Below are 27,014 nucleotides of genomic sequence, written 5' to 3' on the forward strand. Positions count from 1 at the left end.
ACCTTTAGTCATCTGACATACAATTAACTTTTACACCTAGTTCCGACTTTATTCAATTATTCTATTAAATAATTAACATAACCAAGAATGTAAAGTTCATGCTGGATAACAGAGGCAAACAAGACAGTCCTGGCAGCAGATCTCCTTTTCTTTTGTTCCTTTATTTTTCTTGCAACATGAGATATTTTTCTATCAATTTTCATGGCATTTGAATTAACCTGAAAACATCCATTGACCCAGTGGCCAGCATACCTAATGTGCAATCTCTGCAGCTCCACAGGAGTCCTGGGAGCAATGGGCCCAATGCCCACTTTAGGGAACATCCAATTGGGAGATTTTTTTTTTCTGTGGTGTAAAATCTGAGCTGAATGCATTGTCATGTGGATAAGCCTGGCCTTACTTTCATTAAATTAGCAATTGGAGACAAGGGGACACTATATTGATCCTGCACAGGGACCCTCTACTGTCTGTATGGTAGTATTAGATGCTACTAAAATGTCTCAGAAGATGATATAATACCTATTACAGCGCCCCCTATTGGAAGGTAATTTCTTAATGACATGACTTATGATGACTACAATTTGCATGCCATATATAACATTACTGCTTGCTCTGTATCTCTTATTCGCAGTCCTTTGGAGGATGGTACTTCTATGTCCAAGCTTACAAGTCTCTGAAACATAAGGCAACCAACATGGATGTACTCATTGTCCTGGCTACCACCATCGCCTATATTTATTCAGTGGTTATCCTGATTGTGGCCATTGTGGAGAAGTCTGAGCAGAGTCCGGAGACGTTCTTCGATACACCCCCCATGCTGTTCATGTTCATTGCTTTGGGCAGATGGCTTGAACACATAGCAAAGGTAATTGGGGATCACCAGGAAATCTCTTAGATCCTGACTAAAGATCCATTTAGACAGAACGATTATCAATCAAAATTCGCTCAAAAGCCATCTTTTAAGTGATAATCGTTGCGTGTAAATGTGCCCATCTTTCACTTTTCTGCCAAACTGAAATCCATCGTTCGGCAGTAGAGCTGATAAGACGGACAGCACGCTGTGTTCTGCCCAGGGACCGCTAATAACAGCTGATTACATTGTCTCAGCTGTCAGTCCTGTGGCAGAACAAAGGGAATTTATTCAACAGCGGGGGTCTGTCCTCTGAATACACCTCCCAGCGGCTCACACGCTTCTAATTGGTACTAATAAGCATTAGTATCAAGTAGTAGTTTATGCAAAGTGATTGCTCAAAAGCCATCTTTTGAGCGATCATCTTTGTGTCTAAATGTACCTTGACCCCTGAAAGTGCTTAACCCTTGATACTGCTTGTGGAGTTTCATAGTTGTGCATGTGGAGTTTTGCAAGGCTTGACAGGATAATGATGTCCCCATTACACTGAATCTCATAATCTCATATGTATCAATTTACACATTATTTGCAGATTAGTCCTCCCCTGTAATGTGACCTAACTGGAGAAAACAAATCATGGCAATCTCCATTGTATGCAGAATGTACGGAGGAACATGCCTGAACCCTTGTGCAAAGCAGTTGTGGGCTGATAGTTTAGTTTTATGTTTTTTTTTTTTTTTATTTTTGTTCCTTTTTCGATATAAGAATTTTAAAGAATTATAACCGGCATACTAGAAAGAACTGGAGTAACTATAGAGGTCTTACATCACTTACTATTTTCTTGTATTTCTTTATTTCAATAGAACTACAGTGGCTATAAGAAGTCTACACACCCCTAAAATGCCATGTTTTTGTCATGTTAACAAATTCGACAAAGATGAATCATTTAAGGATTTATTTCCGCCTTCCGTGTGACCCGCTATCTGTACAATTCCATTGAAAAACAAGCTGAAACCTTTTAGGGTGGAAAATAAAAAATACAAAACACAAAACTAAAATAATGTTGTGTTTTTGTACAGCGTTTAGCGCTGCTTATTCAGCGCAGCACTAAACGCTGTACAACGCTGCCATTCATTTCAATGGGGCTGCTCACACAAGCGTCGAAGCGCAGCGTTTCCAACACTGCGCCTTGACAGCGATGCATGTTATATCTTTGGCCGTTTTCGTCCCTGTGTCGCCCATTGAAATTAATGGGAAGCGGTTTCAGCGCTGCCGAAAACGTGGTACCACGTTTTTGGCAGCGCTAAACGCCCTAGTTACACTACCTGAGAGAAAAAAAAATAAATCAATACTCACCTTGCAGGTGCCCGCCTGGGTCCCCACCTGTGTTTTTGAAACTTCGGGCCGGCTACCGGGCACTTGTCAAGCTGGCAAAGCATCTATTGGTAGAGACGGGGATTCAATTCCCCGCTTCCCAGCAAGAGATTGCTCTGATTGGCTGAATCGGCTGAGTGGCAACCCTCTCAGCCAATCATAGCCAGCGCTGGATGCACCAATCATCACTACTTGGGACTAAAATAGTTTTAGAAAGTGTTACTTTCTGCACAAAAAGTCAGGGCAATAATAAAGGGGTGGAAAGGGCAATCTCCTCAATATAACCAGGATAGAGGGGTATCATTACACCTGGGATTATAAAGCAGAATTGTCATTCTCTCTCTATCATAGAGTAAAACATCGGAAGCTCTTGCCAAGCTCATATCCTTGCAAGCTACAGAGGCGATGGTTGTGACACTTGGACCTGATCACTCAGTGGTGAGGTAAAGCAATATGCTCTTTTATAGATAACATGAACAGATTAGAGCAAAATTCAGGCTTTTCCAACTTCTAGTAGTTTGTATAAGAGGTTGAATGACTGTCAAATGCATCCAGTGTCAGGCAGCTGCTGCAAAGGTATATAAATGCATGGGGTGCATCAAAAGAGATATATGGGCAATGGCGAGAACAAGTCACTGGTCAGACTACAATGGACAATGAACTTCAATATCAAATTTGGGGTTTAGTTTAGAAAAAAAGATGGCTGAGGGGCGACCTAATAACTATGTATAAATATATCAGGGGTCAATACAAAGATACCTCCCATGATCTATTCGTACCCAAGACTGTGACTGTTACAAGGGGGCATCCTCTACGTCTAGAAAAAAGAAGGTTTCTTCACCAACATAGAAAGGGGTTCTTTACTGTAAGAGCAGTGAGACTATGGAACTCTCTGTCTGAGGAAGCGGTGATGTCGAATTCGCTTAAAGAGTTTAAGAGGGGCCTGGATGCCTTTTTTGAGTGCAACAATATTACATATAATAGTCACTAGATTATTTCAGAAGGGTTGATGATCCAGGGATTATTTTGATTATCAGATTTGGAATTGGGAATGATTTTGTTTTTCATAAAATGAGGAAAATTGGTTTCTTCCTCATTGGGGTTTTTTGCCTTCCTCTGGATCAACATTGCAGAATAGCAGGCTGAACATGGATTGGCATGTGTCTTTTTTTAGCCTTATGTAATATGTTACTATTTAATGTCAGCTTGTGCAATTCTGTTTATCCTTGGAAAGAAACTGCTATTTATGTCCAATGTCAGACGTGTAACATGAGCCACCACAACACTTTATAACACAGGCTATAACTTTGTATCAACACTAGATAAATAACGCATTGCAATGGCAAAGTAACTTATCATTCTTTATGTAGAGTATATTTCTCTGTATAAACCTACACAATAAATCCTATAATAATAAAACCCAAACCATCTATTTCAAACAAAAAATACCCCCCCCCCCCCGAAAAAAAAACGAATAGGGAATAAATAACACAAAATTGCATATCATCTCTGATGATGGAAGAGATGTTGAGAATGTGATAAAAGAAGAAACAGCGTTATTGCAGAGCAGTGTTATTGCACTGGGTAGGTATGTCTACCTTGGAGCTTTTACTGAGGTGCACCAGGCACAGAAAGGCTTTTGAATAGAGGCAGAAGGTAACATTAGTACTGGAGTATCTTGGGACAGACACACATTTTTAAATGAATTCACAGATGTTTATGATGATAGGATAGATTTAAAAGGGTTTTCTAGGCAAATTCCGGTAGGTCAGTAATAGTTAATCGCCGGGGACCCGCCACTTCGAATCCCCAGCAATCAGCTGATTGACTGCACACTGTCAGTGCAGCAGGGCTGGACATCATCATGTGTCGGAGGTGGAACTCTCATAGAGGACTTCACTCTCATTGAAATTAATGGGAGCTGAAGCCTCCTATTATAATAATAATCTTTATTTGTATAGCGCCAACATATTCCGCAGAGCTTACAAAGACAGGGGGAATACAGAAAGACAAAAGTGCAAAAATTACAGAACCACGGTTACATGTAGTAATCAGTTGATGGAAACAGTAGGGGTGCAGGTCCTGCTCCAACAAGCTTACATACTACAAATAATGGGGTGATACAGAGGATAAAGGGTTGGAGATGTGCACAGTATGGCGAGGTGGAGAGTGAGGGATGCTATACACATAGACAATGTTCAGACATGAAGCCGTGTGACGGCAGAATCGGTATGACTGCAGGGGCAGTTGATGGTGGCTAGCAGGGATTGCAGTCAGTCAGGGAGTAATGTTATCAGGCGGAGTACAGAGGGGTTTGTTTAGGGAATTCGGTATGCCTCCCTGAAGAGGTGCGTTTTTAAAACACGCCTGAAGTTCTGCGAGTCCTGGATTGCCCAGGTAGCCTTTGGTAGTGCGTTCCAGAGGACCAGTGCTGCTCTGGAGAAGTCTTGGAAGCGGGAATAAGAGCTTTGAATTAAAGGAGCGCGCAGTCTGGCTTCGCTAGCAGAGCGGAGAGCCCGGGCTGGGTGATGGATTGAGATGAGGGAGGCGATATAGGGTGGCGCTGCGCTGTGGAGGGCTTTGTGGATGAAGGTAGCGAGTTTAAATTGTATTCTGTTTTTAACGGGAAGCCAGTGCAGTGACTGGCACAGGGCAGAGAAGTCCCAGTAGCGGCTGGACAGGAAGATGAGCCTGGCTGCCTCATTCAGGATAGATTAGAGAGGGTAAAGTCTGGAGCCGGGGAGGCCGATCAGCAACGAGTTGCAATACTCGAGCCGAGAGTGGATGAGGGCAATAGTGAGCGTTTTTAGCGCGTCCAGGGTGAAAAAAGAGCAGATTCTTGCGATGTTCTTGAGGTGCAGCTGACATGTTTGGGCCAGAGATTTGATGTAGGGGGTAAAGGAGAGATCGGCATCGAATATGACCGCAAGGCACACACTGAGATGGAGATGTCAAGATGAGGTCGGTTAGTGGAGGGCGGAAACACCAGTAGGTCAGTTTTAGACAAGTTTAGTTTTAGGTAGAGAGAGGACATGGTGTTAGAGACAGCGGACAGACAGTCGGTGATGTTTTGGAGGAAAGGTGCAGAGATGTCACAGGAAGAGGTGTATAGCTGGGTGTCGTCAGCGTAGAGCTGGTATTGGAGGCCAAATCTCCTGATGATGGTTTGTCCAATAGGGGCTGTGTAGATGGAGAGAAGGAGGGGGCCGAGGACCGGGCCGTGGGGGACCCCAACAGCAAAGGGAAGAGGAGGGGAGGTAGAGCCAGCAAAGAAGACACTGAATACCTATACACTTTTAGCACTTGCACCTCCAACACCAGGGGTCAGATGTGGAAGTGTAATAGGAGGTGGCCCTCCGAATGATTTAATTGAGAGAGAAGCCATCTCTGACACTTATCCTGATGATAGGTGATCAATCGAATTTGTCTGGAAAACCCCTTTAACCCTTTCCAATCCAATTTGTATCCCGGTTTTCCTAGGGGCTTACTCTTTTTCTGCCATTATACAACGGCGCTATATGCTGGCTAAAGACAGTACTGCACGAGGTGACACGTTGAATAGGCTCCGACAGCAGAGAGGCTGGCAATATACAGTAAGAGAACCCTGATGGATGTCTTCTAGCATCAGAGCTGTACAGACTTAAATCGTAATGTCTTCAGACGTCAGACAGTGGATTGGAAAAGGTTAAATAGAAACAATATTTTCAGTAGGACAACCCCTTTAAAAATAAATCTTATTTGCCAAAATAAATCTTGTTATTTGCCAACTTATTCAGCAGCATTTTCAGATACTTTATTACCCCCACCGAGCTGGGTACTCAATTTACCGACCTCAGGAGGATGGAAGGCTGAGTCAACCTTGAGCCGGCTACCTGAAGCATGCAGGGATTGAACTCACAACCTTCAGGTCATGAGCGAGAGCCTAGGACTGCATTCCTGCTGCCTTAGCACTGCACCACACAGGACCTTTAGGTTCATGTCTATGCAGGAGTTCTGTACCAGTGAAACAGAATTTCAATGACTCTAAGGATATCTAAAGAAATGAATTAGTACAAAAATTTGGAAGTAAAAATGACATAACGATAGAAAGTTGAGAATTACTTTAAGGCTATTTGTACGCCGGTTATATACCTGCTGGATACGCAGAATGGCACAATATGCTGTGCTATTCTAATGCTTAATTTCATATTTTGCAAACCTTTGGAAAACTCTTCCAAAAAAATTTGCACGTTCAAAAAAAAAAAACCTGACCGACCAATTATAAGTCTGTGGGATTCAAGAGGATCATAATGGATCTGTCATACCTGTCATAAAGCCTTTACAAACCAAACTCATGATGCCAGTGTGAACAGAGGCTTACGGTCACCCCTAGTATTTTATACTATTCACATCTAATAACGTAGTGTGACAGCAAGAGTTCAGCTGTCTCTATAATATGTAGATTCTGCATTAGGTACTTTATATATGTTTGGTATATAATGCGAAGAGACTATTGTGAGGCAGGCAATAGCATTCAGACTTCTAGCTACAGCTGATGTTCCAAGAAATCGGTTGTAAACACATAGTATCCTGTAGTAATAGTGTCGGGTTAGCGGACAGTCATTGAAGACTGATGTTTTGTGTTCACACATTTTCTGCTTGTTACAGGGAAGAACCGGTGGCAGTGGAGCTGGTCCAGAGAGGAGATATCGTGAAAGTTGTTCCTGGGGGCAAGTTTCCTGTGGACGGGAAAGTCATTGAAGGGACGTCTATGGCAGATGAGTCTCTCATCACAGGTTACTAGATTTATATTTGGTGAACCTAGCAATCCTCCAACTGTTTGAAGTAGGGTAGGGAGTATAAACTGCACCTGCTGTGTGCTAGTTGGGGTCCTGAGACATATTATGGTTACTGTGTTCTCTATATCTGGCTTTCTAGACCTGTTCACTTTTCAGAGTCTATACAATTGAATGGAGGGGGCACAGAGACCCGAATAACATGCATCTCTTGTGATGCGTTTAAAAAGCATGTGTTTTTTGGTGCAGGTGGGGGGTATTGTAATTGTATCCGGGCTTTATTGTTACATATTATAAAATCAGGTATCGTCCAGCAGCAAACCGATCCCAATGCATTTCTGACACTTTGCATATCCGTATTCATGGCGATTAGCTAACAAACCTGCGACATATTTAAACCGCTATTCACCAATGATTAAAAAGCCACCATGACCTCTACAATTATCAGGTTAAGATTCCCTCACTGGGATGACATCTACTTCACTCTCCATATTTCCCTGCCTGTCCTCTAGGTGAGCCGATGCCAGTCAGGAAGAAGCCAGGAAGCCTGGTTATTGCTGGGTCTATTAATGCTCATGGATCAGTCCTTGTAGAAGCAACTCACGTGGGCTCTGACACCACCCTGGCGCAAATCGTAAAGTTGGTAGAAGAGGCTCAGATGTCCAAGGTAAAAACAAAAACTGTTATAAACTCCTTACCTGTGTATCAATGCTGGGGATTGAAAGTCGGAATGTTCTTCTAAATGTCAATGTTCTCTCACTGTCATTTTGTAGGCACCAATCCAACAGCTGGCAGATAAAATAAGTGGTTACTTTGTCCCTTTTATAATTAGCATTTCCATTGTGACATTGATTGGATGGACCACCGTCGGCTTTGTCAATTTTGATGTTATACTGAAATATTTCCCGGTAAGTTATGACCTCATTATGATGTCATGAAAAACCTAAAAGGCCAAAATTCATTGTCATCTACTGTATCTACACCCCCTCTGATCTCATGTTCCTCTGCTTTCCAAATTTTAGAATTATTTCTTGCTTTCCATTCTCAAAGTTACTCCAGTCTTATTCTTATGTGATTAAATACCATTCTCCTCTATCAGATGCTGTAATAGACATTGATGATATATTGCTAGGATATGCTATCAGTGCTGATCAGTAGGGTTTGGACTGATGTGAACCTCTCTGATCTCTATAAGTAAGGCGATGGGGGGGGGGGGGGGGGGGTAGCAGCGCCAGGAATGTGCCATTCTGTGTAGCTTCCTGCCAGCTCTGCTCACTTTTATCTGCAGCTTAATGGTTGCTTATTTACTATAATGGGACTACCGCTGATCAGACATTGATGGCATTTGTTAGTGGGATGTCACCAATGTCTAGAATGATCCCTGGCGCTTTCAGTGAGATTCATGTAGCTATGCAATGCTGCAATAAATGCCATATGCACTGTAACACTGTTCATCACTTTTACATTCGCAAACAACTTTTTGGGGCCAAAGGCGTGCATGGCCTTTCAGCTTTGAAAAAGTTGTTGGTTACTCTGCTTCTGTACTGCCTAGCTGGTACAATAGTCTTTATACATGACCCTAACTATGTGTATTGTCACAGTAGGGTTCAGTTAAGTCTCTAAAACATAGCTTTTATTGAAAAACTAAATAAAAAGGAGTTTGTAACACAAAGTCCTAAACTCTAGACACAAATACACAAATAAATAAAAAAACTGCACCCCTATGTCAAATGAGGGGAAAGCAGTATATACGTTGCCTAGGAACCGATATTTTCTCCCAACGGAATTAAAGTTTCTATTTTTGTTCTCCGTGGTATATATCCTAGAGCTAGTTGGATAGGCTCGTTAAGAATGGTGTTCCAGCTTGTATAGACAGCTATAGATATTCAATAGATGGGGGACTTGTATCCGTACATGGTTCCTGATGAGGCTACGTTACAGGTAGCGGAAACGCGTTGAACCACTGATTTTTGAACCTACAAAATAATTGAGCTGGCAGTTTGGTGTACTGCATTATAACTTTTGGTGGCTACAACTCGCAAAAAACGTTGGCAAGCTACAGCATTCTGATATCAGCTTTTATATCGGATTTTTCTGAAACTAGCCAAAGTAGCGTGAATATTCTCTCACCTACGGCATTTTTTGACAGTCTATGCATCTTTCTCTATATGGGAGGAATAACGCACGTGCTCTAAAAAGCGGATACAAGTCCCCCATCTATTGAATATCTATAGCTGTCTATACAAGCTGGAACACCATTCTTAACGAGCCTATCCAACTAGCTCTAGGATATATACCACGGAGAACAAAAATAGAAACTTTAATTCCGTTGGGAGAAAATATCGGTTCCTAGGCAACGTATATACTGCTTTCCCCTCATTTGACATAGGGGTGCAGTTTTTTATTTATTTGTGTATTTGTGTCTAGAGTTTAGGACTTTGTGTTACAAACTCCTTTTTATTTAGTTTTTCAATAAAAGCTATATTTTAGAGACTTAACTGAACCCTACTGTGACATATCTATTTTTCATCAAGGTGTTCGTCCTGCAACTGTGAAACCCTTATAACTATGTGTATTGATTCCCAGCTGAGTCATATATTGTCCGCCTACAAGTTATGTATATTCTTAAGGCAGAAAGCATTTACAACTTCTAATTCAGCTTTTTGGTAATTATTTCATTCCTTATCTACTTTCAGGATTACAGTAAAACCATCTCGAAGGCTGAGATAATCATACGGGTGGGCTTCCAGACTGCCATCACTGTACTTTCTATTGCTTGTCCCTGTGCTTTAGGTTTGGCTACTCCCACTGCGGTGATGGTGGGTACAGGAGTGGCTGCACAAAATGGCATCCTCATCAAAGGTGGAGAGCCGCTGGAGATGGCGCATAAGGTTGGCATTCTAATACAATTCCATCTAATTGACATATATTGACCTTACTAGTATGTAATCCAGATGTGTAAATATGTTGAAGCCTGTGATGGACAAAAATGTGAAGCTGCTAAGCAGTGGCAAACATAGAAAGGAGGTGGCCTCATAGCAAAGCTCAAAATGGGCGCCTTATTAAGGTGCTGGATTTTGGCACCGAGGGCCAGAATGGTCTGGTGTCTGTTTTCCTCTCCACCCCCTTTCCATGACTCTTAAGATATTTCCCAAACCACTTGTTTTTGAGCAGTTCAGTTCCTCTAGAGAGGGAAGTCCTGCACTGCTTCCGGACCCCCAGTAGAAGAGTGGATGGGGACCAAACCTTGCTGGGCCCTCTCTCTACATGGGCCCCGTAGCAGCTTCATGGTCTGCCTCAGTGGTACATATTCCCTTATTGCTGAGTAAGAAGTCTTTCGCTTTGACACACAACAATTCACAGTACGTGTGAAGAAGGTTTTAAAAACAACGAGTAGCAATAAAATTGGGCATAAAATTGAAGGCATATTGCGGATTTTTAAATCCGCAGCAGTATGTGGATTCAACCCTATATTATAAGAAACTTTATTTAATGGGTTGTCTATTTTAGATACCCAGACATATGGTATGTGCTCCGGAGGGACCTCACTAGATTACTGAAAACAGAGAACTACAAAATGTCTAATATAAGTGTACGTTTACACGGACCTATAGTCGCCTGAGTAATTGCTCTAAAAGCCAATTGCGGGCAACTGTCGCCCCATGTAAACATGGGACCCATCAAGGCAAGTGAACAAAAATCGCTCTTAGCCGCCTAAAAATCAAGTGATTGTCAGCCCGTGTAAACTGGCAGCCATTCATCTATGAACAGCCGCTTTACATTGGCTGCATGTTACACTGAATGGTAGCGGGCACGCGTAGGAGATCCAGGGCGCTCTACCTCTATTTACTGCGCGATTATCGCTCCTGTGTGAAAGTACAAGAGCGATTATTGGGACAAACGTTTGGTGCTTAAAGGGGTACTCCAGAGACTGGGCAAAATTTCCTAAATTTCCCTACTATTTCCACTTAGTGCCGTTATTCTAAATGTCTGTCCAGCTCTTCACACCGAACTCCTGTGTCTTTTTTTGCTCATCTGTGTCACCACTGCTTTCCACTACCAATTGGATACCAATGGAGAACTAAGCAGGGCGGAGACCACAGGTAAAGCAATATCTCTGCAGCTTTGTAAAACAAGTTATAACATTATGTTGAAAAATTACATGTTGTTACTTTATGAAACATATAACCTTCAATTTGAATTGCTGGAATACCCCTTTAAGTGCTCAAAAGTCATCCAATTTAAAAGTACCCTAACTTATCATGAACTCCTCACTAACACTGATTGGTTGCTTCCTTTATTTCAGATAAATACAGTGATGTTTGATAAGACCGGAACAATAACGCACGGGGTTCCTAAAGTCATGAGAGTCCTGTTACTGGGTGATGTAGTCAAGGTGCCACTAAAAACAATGCTTGCTGTGGTTGGTACTGCAGAAGCCAGCAGTGAGCATCCGCTGGGAATGGCAGTGACCAAGTACTGCAAGGAGGTAAAATATAAGGATTCCTATATGAATCTCTTTTCTCAAAGGGTAAACTCCCCTGAGTATGGAATCCATCCTGCACATACTGAATCATGTAGCCACTTTAATATTTACTAGTATGTAGTGTTATTCTGTAGGTTATATTAGAATCATAGAGTTGGAAGGGACCTCCAGGGTCATCGGGTCCAACCGCCTGCTCAGTGCAGATTCAGTAAATCATCCCAGACAGGTATTTGTCCAGTCTTTGTTTGAACACTTCAAATGAAGGAGAACTCACCCTCTCCCGTGGCAACCTGTTCCACTCATTGATCCCCCTCACTGTCTAATATCTAATTTGTGTCTCCTCCCTTTCAGTTTCATCCCATTGCTTCTAGTCTTTCCTTGTGCAAGTGAGAATAGGGTTGATCCCTCTGCAGTGTGACAGCCCTTCAGATATTTGTAGACAGCTATTAAATCTCCTCTCAGCCTTCTTTCTAGCAAGCTAAACATTCCCAAATCCTTTAGCCGTTCCTCATAGTACATGATTTGCAGACAGCTCACCATATTGGTAACTCTTCTCTAAACTTGCTCCAGTTTGTCGATGTCTTTTTTTAAAGTGGGGTGCCCAGAACTGGACACAGTATTCCAGATGAGGTCTGACTAAGGAAGAGTAGAGGGGATAATGACCTCACATGATCTAGATTCTATGCTTATCTTTATAGATCCCAGAATTGTGTTTGCCTTTTGGGCTGCTGCATCACATTATTGACTCATGTTTAGTCTATGATATATTAGTACACCCAAGTCTTTTTCACATGTACTGCTGCTTAGCCCAATTCCTCCCATTCTGTATTTGTTTTTTCATTTTTCTTTCCCAGATGTAGGACTTTGCATTTCTCCTTGTTAAATACCATTCTGTTAGTCGCCGCCCACTGTTCAAGCTTCTCTAGAACTTTTTGAATACTCTCTCTCTCTTCCCTAGTGTTAGCTATCCCTCCTAGCTTTGTGTCGTCAGCAAATCTGATCAGTTTCCCATCAATTCCCCCCTCCAGATCATTTATAAAAATGTTGAACAACACTGGGTCTAGGACAGAGCCTTGTGGTACCCCACTTGATACATTCTTCTACTTGGATGTGCAGCCATTTATGACCACTCTTTGAGTACAATCACTCAGCCAGTTGTGAATCCACCTAACAGTTGCCTTGTCGACCCCATATTTGGTCACTTTTTCAGTAAGGATGGTATGAAATATTTTGTCAAATGCTTTACTAAAGTCAAGATATACTATATCCAGCGCTTTTCCCTGATCAACCCAGTCAGTGATTCTGTCATAGAAGGAAATTAGATTTGTCTGGCATGATTTGCATAAATGCTGTTTAATAATTTGTTCAAAGATCTTTCCCGGTATAGAAGTCAGGCTCACAGCCCTGTAGTTTCTTGGGTCCACTTTCTTCCCTTTTTTGAAGATGGGGAAAACATTTGCCCTTCTCCAATCTTCTGGGACTTCTCCTGTTCTTCAAGAATTTTCAAAAATTATGGCGAGTGGTTCAGCAATTACCACGGCTGCTTCCTTGAGTATCCTAGGATGTAATTCATCTGGACTTTGAGACTTGAATTCATTTAATCCCTTAACAACCGCCCATATGTCTTTTGACAGCGACCGTTATAATGTTTTATTCTGCAGTGCTGTCTTTTGACGGCAGCTGCATGAAAAGCCTGGTGCAGGTCTCCTGTAGTAGGGAGAGCAATTGACAGCTGTCAGAAGACAGCCTGGTACTTGCCCTCACAGCAGGGACCAAAAAAAAACTTTTAACCCTTTAACATTTTATGACCGTGGCATGTAAAAGGCTGACTGAGGGAGGAGGCTCCCTCTGTCATCAACCTAAAAGTCTGAGTCCTCACAGGTCTCTCTTCCCTGTTATCCAAAATTCAAGGATAGCATGATTACTGCCTCCTAAGGTCCCAGCCACCTTTACTTTCTCAACCATTCCCTCCCTGTTGGTAAAAATTAGGTCCAAGATAGCAGATCCCCTCGTTTTCTCTTCTACCTTTTTCTCTTTTGGATCGTTAAAATCTCCCATGAATCACTATGTCATGGCCATCTGATGCATAAAGAGTTCATCCATATCTTCTGCTTGTCCAGGCAGCCTATAGTAAATGCCTACAATGGTGTCCTTTACTTTGTTCTCTCCTTGTATTCTAACCCAAATAGTTTCTACAGAACTACCATGCTCTAAAACAATTCTTTAACATACCACGCCACACCTCCTCGTCTTTTATTGTCTGTTTCTTATAAGTTGCATCCTTCAAGCCTTGTATCCAAATCATGCGTATCATCCCACTAAGTTTCCGTGGTATGCTAAAACTTCATTTGATGCATTTCAGAAGCGTGACATATGTATTTCACTTAGAACAGATTGTACTGTAGGTTCCACAGGTATAACATTAAGGGTTCACTAATCGTAAATCTGCGTATTTGACATGATATCCTCGTGGAATCCCCACAAATTCCACATCAAAACTGCTGCAAAGCTGCATGTCCAAAGTGCCCTTTACTGTACTGTCTTTGTGAGTCTGCACTGTAATCTGTACAGCGCAAATGTTTTAAAATCTGTGATGCAGAATTTGCTTTGGTGATCTCAATTCTGAGTATTCTAACGACATATAATTTGACCTTTCTGTAGGAGCTTGGTACAGAATCACTGGCATATTGTACTGACTTCCAGGCGATCCCAGGATGTGGGATCAGCTGCAAAGTGAATAATGTGGAAAGTGTCCTGGCGCAGAGTGAAGAGGGCTTGAATGAGCAGAATGCATACAGGAATGGCCTCACTCGCCCACAGGATGACCGCTCCCTAATCATTGCTCCTGAGCTACAAGGTAGAATTCTGCTGCCCAAAATTTTTCTGAACAGGGCTCCCTCTTGTTATTAGTATGGTCACTGTAGTGGCCCAGTACATCCACTCCTGCCCCCCCCCCATAATGTCATACATGTCATGTCTTATCTTGCTGCGCTGTGCAAATCTGTCTAGTCATACTGTTATCTGTATTGCACAGCTACAGAGTGTGATGGGTTAAGTGTTTGCAAGAGTGTGGGTGATGCTTGCAATGTATCAATTTGTTTTGTCACGTGGTATGAGTGAGGATATAAATAGGAGTGTGTGAGAGCGGGAGAGGAATCAATTCTTCAGAGTGCCAGTCACATGGGGGTACCTTCAACTCTCATGTGGTGAAGAATGGAGGAAGAAGAGAAGTTCCTGAGAGCGAACGTTCCACAGATGAGCCCCAATTGAAGAGAGAGAGAGCATGAACAAGAAGCAGGTGCCACTTTCAAGGCCTAGTGCAGAGGTACTCTTTATCCATTTTTCCTAAGCGGCCGTCCGGATCTAGTGGATCACAGCATAGAGGTACACCCATTTGTTTTTCACACCTGGCTGTCCTGAAGTCTGGGATCACTGGGTGGAGGTACTCTCTAATCTGTCTAATACCTGCACTGCAAATTACTGTAATCTATGCCTTGTATGCAAGAAACTGTTCCAGTAAAGTTTTGCCAGGCCCTGAGCATTCCCAGGGACCTGAGGTATGTTACTTCTGTCTGCGGCTCAATTTATTTACCGCTAAGGGTCATACCGGTGGGTAACGGAACGGTGGCGTCACCTGTGACAAACCCTAATCCTGTTCTCCAGTTTATTGGGCATACCTATCCTAGGGGTCTCCAGAAGAGGCCCAGTGCTGCTCTGGCCGAGGCTACATGCATCCCTCAGTGGGGGAGCGTGGTAAGTGCCACTGTGACAAGCCAGTATCTTGAACTCCCAGCTCCTCAATGTACGCCCTGTGTCCGGGGTCACCCTACGGGACTCTGCAATTCCCATATGTGACCATGATATATTATTATAGGTATCTACCAGTTTAGAGGGTAACAACACTCCAGTCATGGATATTCCGCTGTGGAAGTCTCTCATTTTAGACTTTTAATACCGGGCTTTACATATAACGCACTCTCTGATTTGCAACAGATTGCTGTGGGATATCAAGCATTATTTATTACCAATTGACAAGTTTTCGATGTCATAATTGTGTGGCTTTTTGTTGTACCGCTACTGTGACGTGAGATTGCAGAAACGTTTTTAACGTGGGACAGAAGAGTAAATCTCTCATCAATAACAAAGGTGGCTGCATGCTCGCTATAGATCCCCTATCATTTGGGAAATCAGTGAAGGTTTGAAATCGGAGAGTACACCAATGTGATCAGAGTGATAATTTTCTCCTTTACATACTGAGTCTACTGATTGCATGATTACATCTGTGGCACTTTAAAAGCACCTTCCGGACAGGCCATCAATATTAACATACTAGTAATCATTAGGCAACTATAGTACCAGTGTTTCTGGTGGCGCAATGCACCACTTACTAATGTAATATAGCGAAGAAGATTGGAGTTGTAAGCACACAGCTGGTGTTTTAGGACTTGCTAGTTTAGGACCTGTGATGACGTGACCTTCTTTGGTTACATGTGTGTGTCACAGACACACAGCTATCCTACATATGTGCATTACACACAGCACATGCAGCTCTGCTACATATGCACATCACACAAAGCTCTGCCACATATGCGCGGCACACACAGCTCTGCTACATATGGGCGTCATCCACCGCACACACAGCTCTGCTACATATGCGCGGCACACACAGCTCTGCTACGGATGCGTGTCAGATACACAGCACACACAGCTCTGCTATATATGCGTGAGGCACATACAGCTTTGCTATATATGCATGTCACACACATCACACACAGCTGTGCTACATATACGCGTCCCACACAGCTCTGTTACATATGCACGTCACACACAGCCCTGATACATATGCGTGTCACGTACACAGCGCATACAGCTCTGCTACATATGCATGTCACACACACAGCTCTGCTACATATGTGTGCCACACACAGCACACAGCTCTGTGACATATGCGTGTCACAAACAACTCTGCTACATATGCGCGTCACACACTGCACACACAGCTCTGCTACATACGTGTGTCACACACAGCTGTAATACATATGCACATCACCCACAGCACACAGAGCTCTGCTACATATGCGTGTCACACACAGCTGTCCTACATATGCACGTCACTCACAGCACACACAGCTCTGTTACGTATGCATGTCACACACAGCCCTGCTACATATGCGTGTCACACACACAGCACACACAACTCTGCTACATATGTGTGTCACACACACCGCTCTGCTACATATGCGTTTCACACACACAGCACACACAGCTCTCCTACATATGCACGGCACACACAGCTCTGCTACATATGTGTGTCATGCACAGCACACACAGCTCTGCTACATATGTGTGTCATGCACAGCACATACAGCTCTGCTACATATGTGTGTCATGCACAGCACATACAGCTCTGCTACATATGCATGTCACACACATAGCTATGCTGCATATGCGTGTCACACACAGCACACACAACTGTGCTGCATATACATGTCACACACAGCACACAGAGCTCTGCTACATGCGGGTCACACACAGCACACAGCTCTGTTACTTATGCGCGTCACACACTAGACACACAGCTCTGCTACATATGAGCATTACACACAGCACACACAGTTCTGCTACATATGCGGGTCACACACACCACACAGCTCTGCTACATATCCGTGGCACACACACAGCTCTGCTACATATGCATGTCACACACGCACAGCTCTGCTACATATGCGCGTCACACACAACTGTCCTACATGGGAAAAAGTTTTTTTAATCTGCTTAGTTTGAACCGATCATGCATTTCACCCCTAAAACTTGTGTATAACACTGTCTAAGAGACATAAAAGGCCTGTATAACATTCTTAGGTCACATAGGAGAGTATATAATGACTTTTGAGCTGTTCTAAAGCAAAATTAATGAAGAAAGAACAAAAAAAGAAAAAGATTTTCTCCTTTTTTACTTTTCTTCTCGTTTTTCCATCTTTTCATTTTTCTCTATTCTTCTTTTCCGCTTCTTTTTCCTTCTCTTACATTATTCCTTCTTCTTCCTTTTGTTTTTTCTCCTTTTTCTTTCTTGTTCCCTTTCTTCTTTTCCTTTTTTTCCATTTTCTTCTAATCCTTTTTTCCCCTTTCTTATCTTCCTTTTCCTCCCTTTCTTCTTTTAGCGAGTTTGGCCATGATGACTTGCCGGGGTTCAGATTCTCACAAAAGTGAATTTTTAGCACAGTTTAACCTGAAACGAGGTTTATCTGTTTCGGTTCAATCAACGTAAATGTGGCCACTTGAACCTAGTTTGCCAATGAGATTAGATGGACTCAGCACTTAACGTATAATGCACAGTATCTCTTCTTTGTGATGCAGCAACTGCTGACTAGTTCCTGCTACGACTTCTAGTAAATGTTTTAGTTTTAGAAGGTCTGTCTCCAAGTCTGGGTACACGTTACATAAATATGAAGTCTGACTAAAAAGTCCCTATGAAAAATTTACAGTAGGGCACAGAAGGTTCTATTAATATTATATGATTCGCTACTGAACATGTTTCCTCAGGTGCCTCAGCTCCACAGCCTTATTCTGTGTTAATCGGGAACCGGGAATGGATGAGACGCAATGGTTTGCACATTTCCAGTGATGTGGATGAGGCTATGACCGGTCATGAAATGAAAGGACAGACTGCAGTGCTGGTAGCTATAGATGGTAAAGTCTTACCAATGTCATGATGTTCTAGAATAGTCCTGTATGTGGAAATCGATCTTCATCTGTTAATCTATCGTGATCTTCAGACAATGCATCATTTCTTAGTCCTGTTTTATTACACTATTTACCGTATCTGTCTATAGCCATGGCAAATTTTCTGATAATCTGGTACCCATTAGTCTAGAGACCTTTTTAGATGCCATAGAATGGCATAAAGCAGCCAGCACAGTGACATTAGACTTCAAGTTCTGCAGCAACAAAATTCTGAAAACTTCCAGCGGCTACCTTACCACGCTGTCAAAAACAGACACCATGAGAGTGGTATTCAGGTCTGACGTCCTGTGGTGGGACCGGTGCTCACAGTCCAGCACTTTGCAGCTTCAGTAGTCTGCCACTGATGGCCTGTGTTCTTCACAGACCTCAAAGAGTTAACATTTTTTGAGATCCATTGTGTGATTCAAGTGTTCCCTTAATTTTTCTGAGCAGTGTACATTGTGTGACAACCTTTTTTTTCTTCCAAAGGTGCTTTATGTGGAATGTTCGCAATAGCGGATACAGTGAAGCAGGAGGCGGCTCTTGCTGTACACACATTGAAAGCTATGGGAGTGGATGTGGTACTAATCACAGGAGACAACAGGAAGACCGCCAAAGCGATCGCCACTCAGGTATTTCTGCTTCCCAGCAACTATTCTTACAGTAGATATCTAATTGATTCATGGGAAATACAGATGTGTCCTCCGTTACCTTGGCCCTTAATTCGACATCCTGACATGTGTGCTGTGAGATGAAAAGAAGAAAAAATACCCTAAGATAAGTGGCGTAAGATGACCAACTTAAAATAAATAATTTTCAGTTACCTAGAATGCCTGATAGAGGTTTTTATTTCAAAGGTGGTCATCATGCATCACTTCTCAGGATTAGTGACCAGCGAACATTTGCAAGGTTGAGTTTGGCTGGTTCAACAAACTTTGGAAAAAAGTTCGATCCAATCCAGGTTACTGTAGTTTGAACTAAAACAGAAGTTCACCAAAACCCCTAAAACTGGTATAGACCCCAATAAGAGAATATTGTGCACCAGTGTGCAGAACTAGTGTTGAGTGAATTGAACTACTAGAACCCTGTTTCGGGTAGAACTTTGCTAAAAGCTCAGTTTGGGTCTGTGCGAAACTGAACTTTTAGTGACGTTTGACCTGAAACAGGGTTCTAGTGCTTTGGTTCGCTCAACACTACTCTGAATATCTCAAAAAGGGAGAAATGGTAAGGAAGGACACATCTGTATCTCATTAACGTTATAAAATGAAGAAAATATGTAATTAGTTGATATAGGAAGCCCTGTTCAGGCAACAATTTAAATTGTATTCTATATTATTTGAAAACCAGTGTAAATTTTGGGAATATTAAATCCCCAGAATGCTGTTCTTCTCGCACATGGTGATTTTCAAATGGTCAGAATTATCTGTATTTTCCTTTTGTGTCAGTAGACTTGTGGGTAGATTGACATCAGTCACTTGAAAATCTTTTGGTGCTTGCAGGTTGGGATCCAGAAAGTGTTTGCAGAAGTTCTTCCATCTCACAAGGTGGCCAAAGTCCAGGCTTTGCAAAGCGAAGGGAAGAAAGTAGCCATGGTGGGCGATGGCGTCAATGACTCCCCTGCACTAGCCAGAGCTGATATTGGGATTGCCATTGGGACTGGAACTGACGTTGCCATTGAAGCTGCAGATATTGTTCTTATCAGGGTATGTTCTTCTCTATGTCTATTAAGAAAATTAAAGAGAAGCAGAGAAGTCAAATTCCTTGTGATACCAGACATTATGGGCTTTTTGTCATCCGCTTATTATTACTGCTGTATAGGCAGAAAATATAAACAGCAGTGTGTGTTCTGCCAATGAATAGAGATGAGCGAGTATACTCGCTAAAGGCAATTGCTCGAGCGAGCATTGCCTTTAGCGAGTATCTCCCCGCTCGATACGGAAGGTTCGGGTGCCGGCGCGGGGGAGCGGTGAGTAGCGACAGTCAGCAGGAGGGAGCGGGGGGGAGAGAGGGAGAGAGAGATCTCCCCTTCGTTCCGCCCCGCTCTCCTCCGCAGCTCTGTGCCCACCGCCGGCACCCGAACCTGCAGTCTCGAGCGGGGGAGATACTCGCTAAAGGCAATGCTCACTCGAGCAATTGCCTTTAGCGAGTATATTTGCTCATCTATACTAATGAACCTTCAGTATTTAACATGATCTTGTACTTAGGCTTCATTCACACAAGCAGATATAGCCGCGCTTTCACGTCCGGCCTATATACGCTATTCATCTGATGCATTGGTTTACAATGCATAAGTTCAGATGGGCGTATTCCTGTGCTTTTTACGTCAGCCAGGAATAATAGTTCAGGAACTATCTTCCTGGCCGGAATACGGTGGCGGCCCCCATAGACTTCTATGGGAGCTGCCAGAGAAGGGAGGTGGGAGGGAGCTTAGGAACATGTCTGCTCCAGACCACTGTTCTCAGGATCGGTCAGCCCAGAGGTTAATTTAGTGGGACAACCCTTTAAGCTATTTGATTGCTGTATATTATCTTATAATAATGAATTCATACACATTTTATATAAAATGTAATAACCTTGTACCACGCTAATAGTGTATATAACATAGAAGTAGCCAAAGTTGCAAATAAGGAGGCCCTATCGCTCTTTCTTAAGTGTTGTGTATAACCACCTTCACACAATCCCAAGAGGTAGGGTGGGGAAAGAGCCAGAGGGTCCTGCTACCATCCTCACCTACAGGCTATGGGATGGAAGTTGGATGAGGGGACAAGTGATGAGCCTACATGTCCCAGGATGGAGGTGTAATGGCATGAACCTGTGTATCTGTAATGGGGCCACCTATGAGTTTTGCACAACACTGTTTAGAACATATCCAAAAAAACAGAAACCCATTATATTATCTGTTAACTGGTATCTTCTTTCTGATTTATGTTCTAGAACGATTTACTTGACGTTGTTGCCAGCATTCACCTCTCAAAGAGGACAGTGAGAAGAATAAGAGTTAACTTCATGTTTGCACTCATCTATAATCTTCTAGGCATTCCTATTGCAGCAGGTACCTCCAGTTGTGATTATTCTACAGATGAAGCTATGCCGCTAGCACTGCCTTTGCCATTCATTGCATATATTGTCATTTTTAATCCAGCCATCATCTTTCTGAATTAGGGCGCCTAGTAGGGGATTGAAAAATCACCGCCCCCAGAAAGCACTGGTCTGATTAGCTGAGCACTCAGCCAATCACAGCAGTGCTCAGCCATTCAATGACAGCTGAGTGCTGCCTGTGATTGATCACAGCGCTCAGCCAATCACAGACAGCGCTCAGCTATTCATTGATTCTTGTGCAATATTCCTATGTGCGAGAAAAGATAGGTCTAGCCCTATCTCTCAGATTTTTTTTTGCGAGTGCAATAGCGTGAAGTTTGCACGGTAAAGAAAAAATAATTTTGACCGGTTGATGCACAAATACGCTTTGTGGCGGTGAGCATATTTGCCCATGCGTTCATCTGTCAAAGCCCTAATAATGAGAAAAACGAATCAACTACATAGTGAACTTTTGGAATGGGTGCCCATACTGTGGTGACTCACTGGAACTGCATGCAGATCACTGCTAAATGCTGGACGGCACACGGACTTGTTATTATTTCAGTTAATGTAGGTGCCAGCAGCATCTGTCTACAGCAGATATCTGCGACATGTACGAGCGCCTTATCAGTTCTGAATCTATATGTGTGAATCTACATTACATTGCTAATGATGTACTTAAAGGGGTTTTCCAGTGAAATACTATTGATGACCTATCATCAGGATAGGTCTTCAATAGTTGATCGTCCGGACCTTTCAGGACCCCTGATCGATCAGCTGAGCAGGCGCATGCTGTCAGCGCCACAATAACACAAAGGTCAGAGCGGAAGCCTCCGCACCAACCTCCGTGTAGTGACCGGCACTTGTAACTGCAGGCACGACTCTCATTGAAATCCATGGGAGCCATGCCTGCAGTTACAAGCGCCGCGGGACTACATGGAAAGTCATTGCAGAGACTTCCGTTCCAAATACACAGGGGTTCGAGCGGAAGCCTCCACGCCGACCTCCTTATAGTGGCCCATAGGCTGGCTGGGTTGTCATTTAACGCAGTCAGCCTTTCTGTAGCAATTTTCTGTTATATAAACCGGGCCCTTAGACCTAAGGTCGCCAGTAGAGATGAGCGAGCGTACTCGGCCACGCCCCTTTTTCGCCCGAGCGCCGCGATTTTCGAGTACTTCCGTACTCGGGCGAAAAGATTCGGGGGGCGCTGTGGGTGAGTGGGGGGTTGCAGCGGGGAGTGGGGGGGGAGAGGGAGAGAGAGAGGGCTCCCCCCTGTTCCCCGCTGCTACCCCCCCCCCCCCCCCCGGCGCCCCCCGAATCTTTTCACCCGAGTACGGAAGTACTCAAAAATCGCGGTGCTCAATTGAGTAATTACTCGAAACGAGTACGTTCGCTCATTCTAGTCACCAGTTATACTATACTCTGTGCCAGAGTTTAGTCCTCTGTCTTGCTAGAAAGCCAGTTACAAGGTATTGGTCAGTTTAGTACAAGTGGTTCAATTAAGTATTTAGATTTAGTAATTATCATAGTGGTCACCAGTTAATCTCATACTTGGTATGGTCTCTCTCCCGTAGTGGGGTTGCCCTTTTTGTGGCAGATGATCCACTTGAGGCACCAGTCCAGTTTAGACGGTTCTGTCAAATTGTGTAGTAAAGTTATCTGTATTCAGATAGAATCAGATCTAGTAGCTTACGTCCGTTCGTATTGATCTGTATTTTCAACTTCTGGTTGCACCCTATCCGTTTATCTATAACTTGTCACCTCCGGTTGTACAACTGTTCCAGATGTGACAGCTTTTAGTAAAATAGGTGCTTTATATAGTTTGTTGTTGGCACTTCAGATATCATGCATTCATAGGATTGTATTTCCCTTCTCCACCAGGTGTATTCCTGCCGGTTGGATTGGTGTTACAACCATGGATGGGGTCAGCGGCTATGGCAGCGTCCTCTGTCTCTGTGGTTTTGTCCTCTCTTCAGTTGAAATGGTAAGATCTCATCTGTTCGAAGACTATTTTAAATAAATGTAAGCCCCTCATTTTGGCTAGCGGATCGGCGAGTTTTGCACAGCTGTGGTACCTGGGTCTGGGAGTTGTAGCTGTAATTTAGATGTTGAAATGCTCCCTACTATGGCCAACTGAATGCAGACTGAGGGCTCCTTCACACGAGCATATGCATCTTTATGTTAATTCACCTGAATGTACAATTTTTTGCAGTCAAGTCCCGAGGTTAATTAGCGTTTTCTCATCCATTCACGTGGCTGGGCACGATGTTTCAGCGAAAAAAATAAGTCGTAGCTCGGAGATCCCTCGCTAGGCATAAATCCTCTGAATGACTTCAAATGCCGATACAGTATATTGCGCAGAGTTGGACGCTGCTAAACTGCCTCCACCTCACTTTTTTTCCAGCTCCCATAGAAGTCTATGGGAGCTGCCAGCATATATCGGTCGAAAGATAGATCTTTTTACCCAGCGTATAATAGCAGGCATGGATTTCGGTTGTGTGTGTTCTATTTTTTACTGTGCAAAATTTTTACGCGCCACAAATTCGCCCATGTGAACGAATGCAATTTTAGCATGTAATATAAAGTATCTAAGGGCTCCTTCACGAGAGCGTATGCAATTTTAGCCCATGAATAACAGACTGATTTCCCTGCGTGTGTATGTGCATGTTTTGTTGTGCATATGCACTTTTTTATGTCTGTGTGCTATCCATGTGTCGTCTGTTCTTCACACGCAAGAAAAACAAACTGCAAGAAGGTTCAACTGACGTCACGTTTTTTTCTTTGTTCTCACAATCTTCTTGTAACATGCACAAATAAGGCCGTGCACACGTATGTAACATTGCACAAGTTGGCGCAAATTGCCCCAGAAATTTGTTGAATTTCCAATAGTAAAGAATTCCCTAAGGCCACTCTCACACATGCGTTTTCAGCTTCTCTGACATGCGCTAAAATGCAGCCTTTGTTAACGCTGTGTTTTTCAAGCTCTAATAGATGTGGATACCATATTTTTGACTGCGAGTGACTTCACCTCTAGCTCGTTCGCTCCTGGGATTCCTGTTCATACAGGTAGATACATCACTGGCTCGTTCAAACGAGAATTATTCAGAAGTGAATGAGAAGGACTGAGCGAGCGCTGCTTAAGCAGAACGATAAGTGAACGAGCCAACAATTATTTTTTATCCTGCATCCAACAAATGACTATCGTTCGTTGTTCAGTCTTCGGCCCTTTTACACTGAATGATTATTGCTCAGATTATCGCTGGATGGCAGGAATCGTAATGATAGTCGTTCAGTGTAAATGCCTGCATGATATGAACCACAAACAAAACTTAGTTTCACTCAGGCTGATCATTATTTGATTTTTATGCCTACAGAAACTGTGTAAACAGGCAGACGTTCGTGTATGAGCAACTGCCTATTTATTGTGAAGGGGAGCAGGAGGTCCAGAACGATCCCCGGGCGCGCTCCACCTCGAAATAAAAGCAACCCTTAGGGCGGCTTCAGATGACAGTATATCGGCTAGGTTTTCACGCCTGGCTGATATACAGTATCGCTCTCTGCAGAGGGAGGAGGCTGGAAGAGCCGGGAGCAGTGCACTTAGCTCCCGCCTGCTCTCTACAGGGGGCGGAGAGGGTGTGGGAGCTCAGAGCACTGCTCCCGGCTCTTCCAGCCTCCTCCCCTTGCAGAGAGGGATAACGTATATCATCCGGGCGTGAAAACCTGGACGATATATGGTTGTCTGCATGTGCCGGATGTGTAGTGTGAAGAGACCTGTTCAGGGTGCAGGTTGTGCTGTGTTGTATGGAAACCCCTGGCGTGTTGGTGTGAGCTGTGTTCAGTCCTGCTGTGTTTCATTTGTCATCTAGGTCTTGGAAGGTCCCTAGATTCCAGCACGGGGCTGTCCTTGTTGGGACGGGGTACTTCCCGCAGCGGCACATGCAGGCAGGTTATATGTGGAAGTTGTCTCATTAAAGTAGGGGCTTGCGAGATGCTGACCCTTGAAGTGGACTCGCAGGTTTAAGTATCTTGACCAAAATACGAACCATTGCCTCGCATCTATTTACATCTGTTTATGCGTGTGGGTATGCTTGGTCGTGTTTTGGGCGTTTGTCAGTCAGTGTGTTATGTCTGTCCATAAGTCCGCTGTTTCTACATAGTAACATAGTATGTAAGGCTGAATGAAGACAATGTCCATCTAGTCCAGCCTGTCTATCCTCTGAGTTCCGCCAGAGTTTCACCAGTTCATGAGCGTAAATGATATTACAGCTACAGAAGACAAATGGTACATTTTAAATTAAGCTCTATTGCAAAAATGTTTTTCAGCCCAAATAAATATATTTAAGTGAAAAAATTTGTCTCCCAAGGGTGCCCAATAGCTCTTCATAGGACTATTCTGGAATTTTCTTTTTTTATCAATGTTCTATCCTTAGGGTAGATCGTTAATATCATACCTGTGACGGTTCAACTTTAAGCATCCTGGCTGTTTGTACTGGAACTAGCCCAACTCTTTATACTGGGAAGCGGGATGAGATTGAGCTTGTAATACCCCTAACAATTGCAACACAATGTATGGAGCTGGTTTAGTCCCGGCGATGTTATGTTACATATAAGTGCTGTGTTGGGCCAACATAGCAGTGTGTGAACCCAATCGCTATACTGTATGGTGATTGTTATCACTGAGTCATCCTGGACTTGTACTCTCATGACATTTCTCTTGTCTGCCTCTCTATCTTACAGCTACAGCAAACCAGACTCGGATAAATATGAAGCTCGAGCCCAGGGACACATGAAGCCACTTACCCCATCACAAATAAGTGTCCATGTTGGGATGGATGACAGGAGAAGGGATATCCCAATGACCAGTACTTGGGACCAGATCAGCTTCATCAGCCAAGTGTCATCCAGCAGGAACTCTCGGCAAAGTTCAGTAGCCGGCGACAGACAGGACAAGTGGTCTCTTTTACTCAATGATGCTGATGAAGATCAGTATATGTAGCTTTTTTGGGTTCACACTATTAGATATAGGGCCGTTGTTTATAATAAAGGACTATTATTATGACCTGTATTCAGCAATTATTGGGAATGTTCGTGGAAAAATGAACAACAACTATGCCCCATTTAGACGGAACGATTGTAATCTACAAGATTAGGCTGGATTCACACGAACGTATATTGGCTCGGTTTTCACGCCGAGCCAATATACGGCGTCTCTCTCTGCAGGGGAGGAGCCTGGAAGAGCTCTGAGCTCCCACCCCCTCTCCGCCCCTCTGCACTATTTGCAAAGGGGAGAGGCGGGACAGGGGTGGGGCTAATTCTCAGAGCTTAGCCCCGCCCCTGTCCCACCTCCTTTCATTGCAAATAGTGCAGAGGGGCGGAGAGGGGGCGGGAGCTCAGTTCCTGCTCCTGGCTCTTCCCCCCCCCCCCCCCCCTGCAGATGAGGACGACGTACATCGGCTCGGCGTGAAAACCGAGCCGATATACGTTCGTGTGAATCCACCCTTACTTGGTTTCTCTTGCTGGGAACAATCACATTTTACTCTACTTGCTAACACAGTACAATGCTTTGGCAAAAAAAAAATGCAATAAAAAGCGATCAAAAGGTCGTATGTATTCCAAAATGGTACTAGCGCAAATTACAGGATGTTCCGCAAAAGATGAGCCCTCACACAACTATATCGACGGATAAAAAAAGTTATGGCTGTCAGCAGATGGCGACAGAAAATAATTT

General features: G+C 43.5%; 1 protein-coding gene across 3 annotated transcripts in view; it reads left to right on the forward strand.

The window, feature by feature from the left end:
* Positions 1–26,345, forward strand: part of ATP7B (ATPase copper transporting beta) — a 98,180-nt gene extending 71,835 nt beyond the window's left edge. For 2 of the 3 annotated variants that reach the window (XM_066583661.1, XM_066583669.1), the window contains 14 exons: positions 632–865; positions 2,576–2,667; positions 6,872–6,999; positions 7,512–7,666; positions 7,773–7,907; positions 9,696–9,890; positions 11,306–11,488; positions 14,147–14,342; positions 18,029–18,175; positions 18,698–18,840; positions 19,708–19,911; positions 21,143–21,260; positions 23,168–23,270; positions 26,024–26,345. In XM_066583661.1, coding sequence (XP_066439758.1) covers positions 632–865; positions 2,576–2,667; positions 6,872–6,999; positions 7,512–7,666; positions 7,773–7,907; positions 9,696–9,890; positions 11,306–11,488; positions 14,147–14,342; positions 18,029–18,175; positions 18,698–18,840; positions 19,708–19,911; positions 21,143–21,260; positions 23,168–23,270; positions 26,024–26,282 — 2,292 coding nt within the window. In that variant the 3' untranslated portion in view covers positions 26,283–26,345. Of the gene's footprint in view, positions 1–631; positions 866–2,575; positions 2,668–6,871; positions 7,000–7,511; positions 7,667–7,772; positions 7,908–9,695; positions 9,891–11,305; positions 11,489–14,146; positions 14,343–18,028; positions 18,176–18,697; positions 18,841–19,707; positions 19,912–21,142; positions 21,261–23,167; positions 23,271–26,023 lie in introns of those variants that run through there. The other variant, XR_010787192.1, reaches the window with a different exon arrangement.
* The last annotated feature ends 669 nt before the right edge of the window (positions 26,346–27,014 follow it).

Source organism: Eleutherodactylus coqui, chromosome 1 (genome assembly GCF_035609145.1).
Source record: "Eleutherodactylus coqui strain aEleCoq1 chromosome 1, aEleCoq1.hap1, whole genome shotgun sequence".
NCBI classification, from domain to species: domain Eukaryota; kingdom Metazoa; phylum Chordata; class Amphibia; order Anura; family Eleutherodactylidae; genus Eleutherodactylus; species Eleutherodactylus coqui.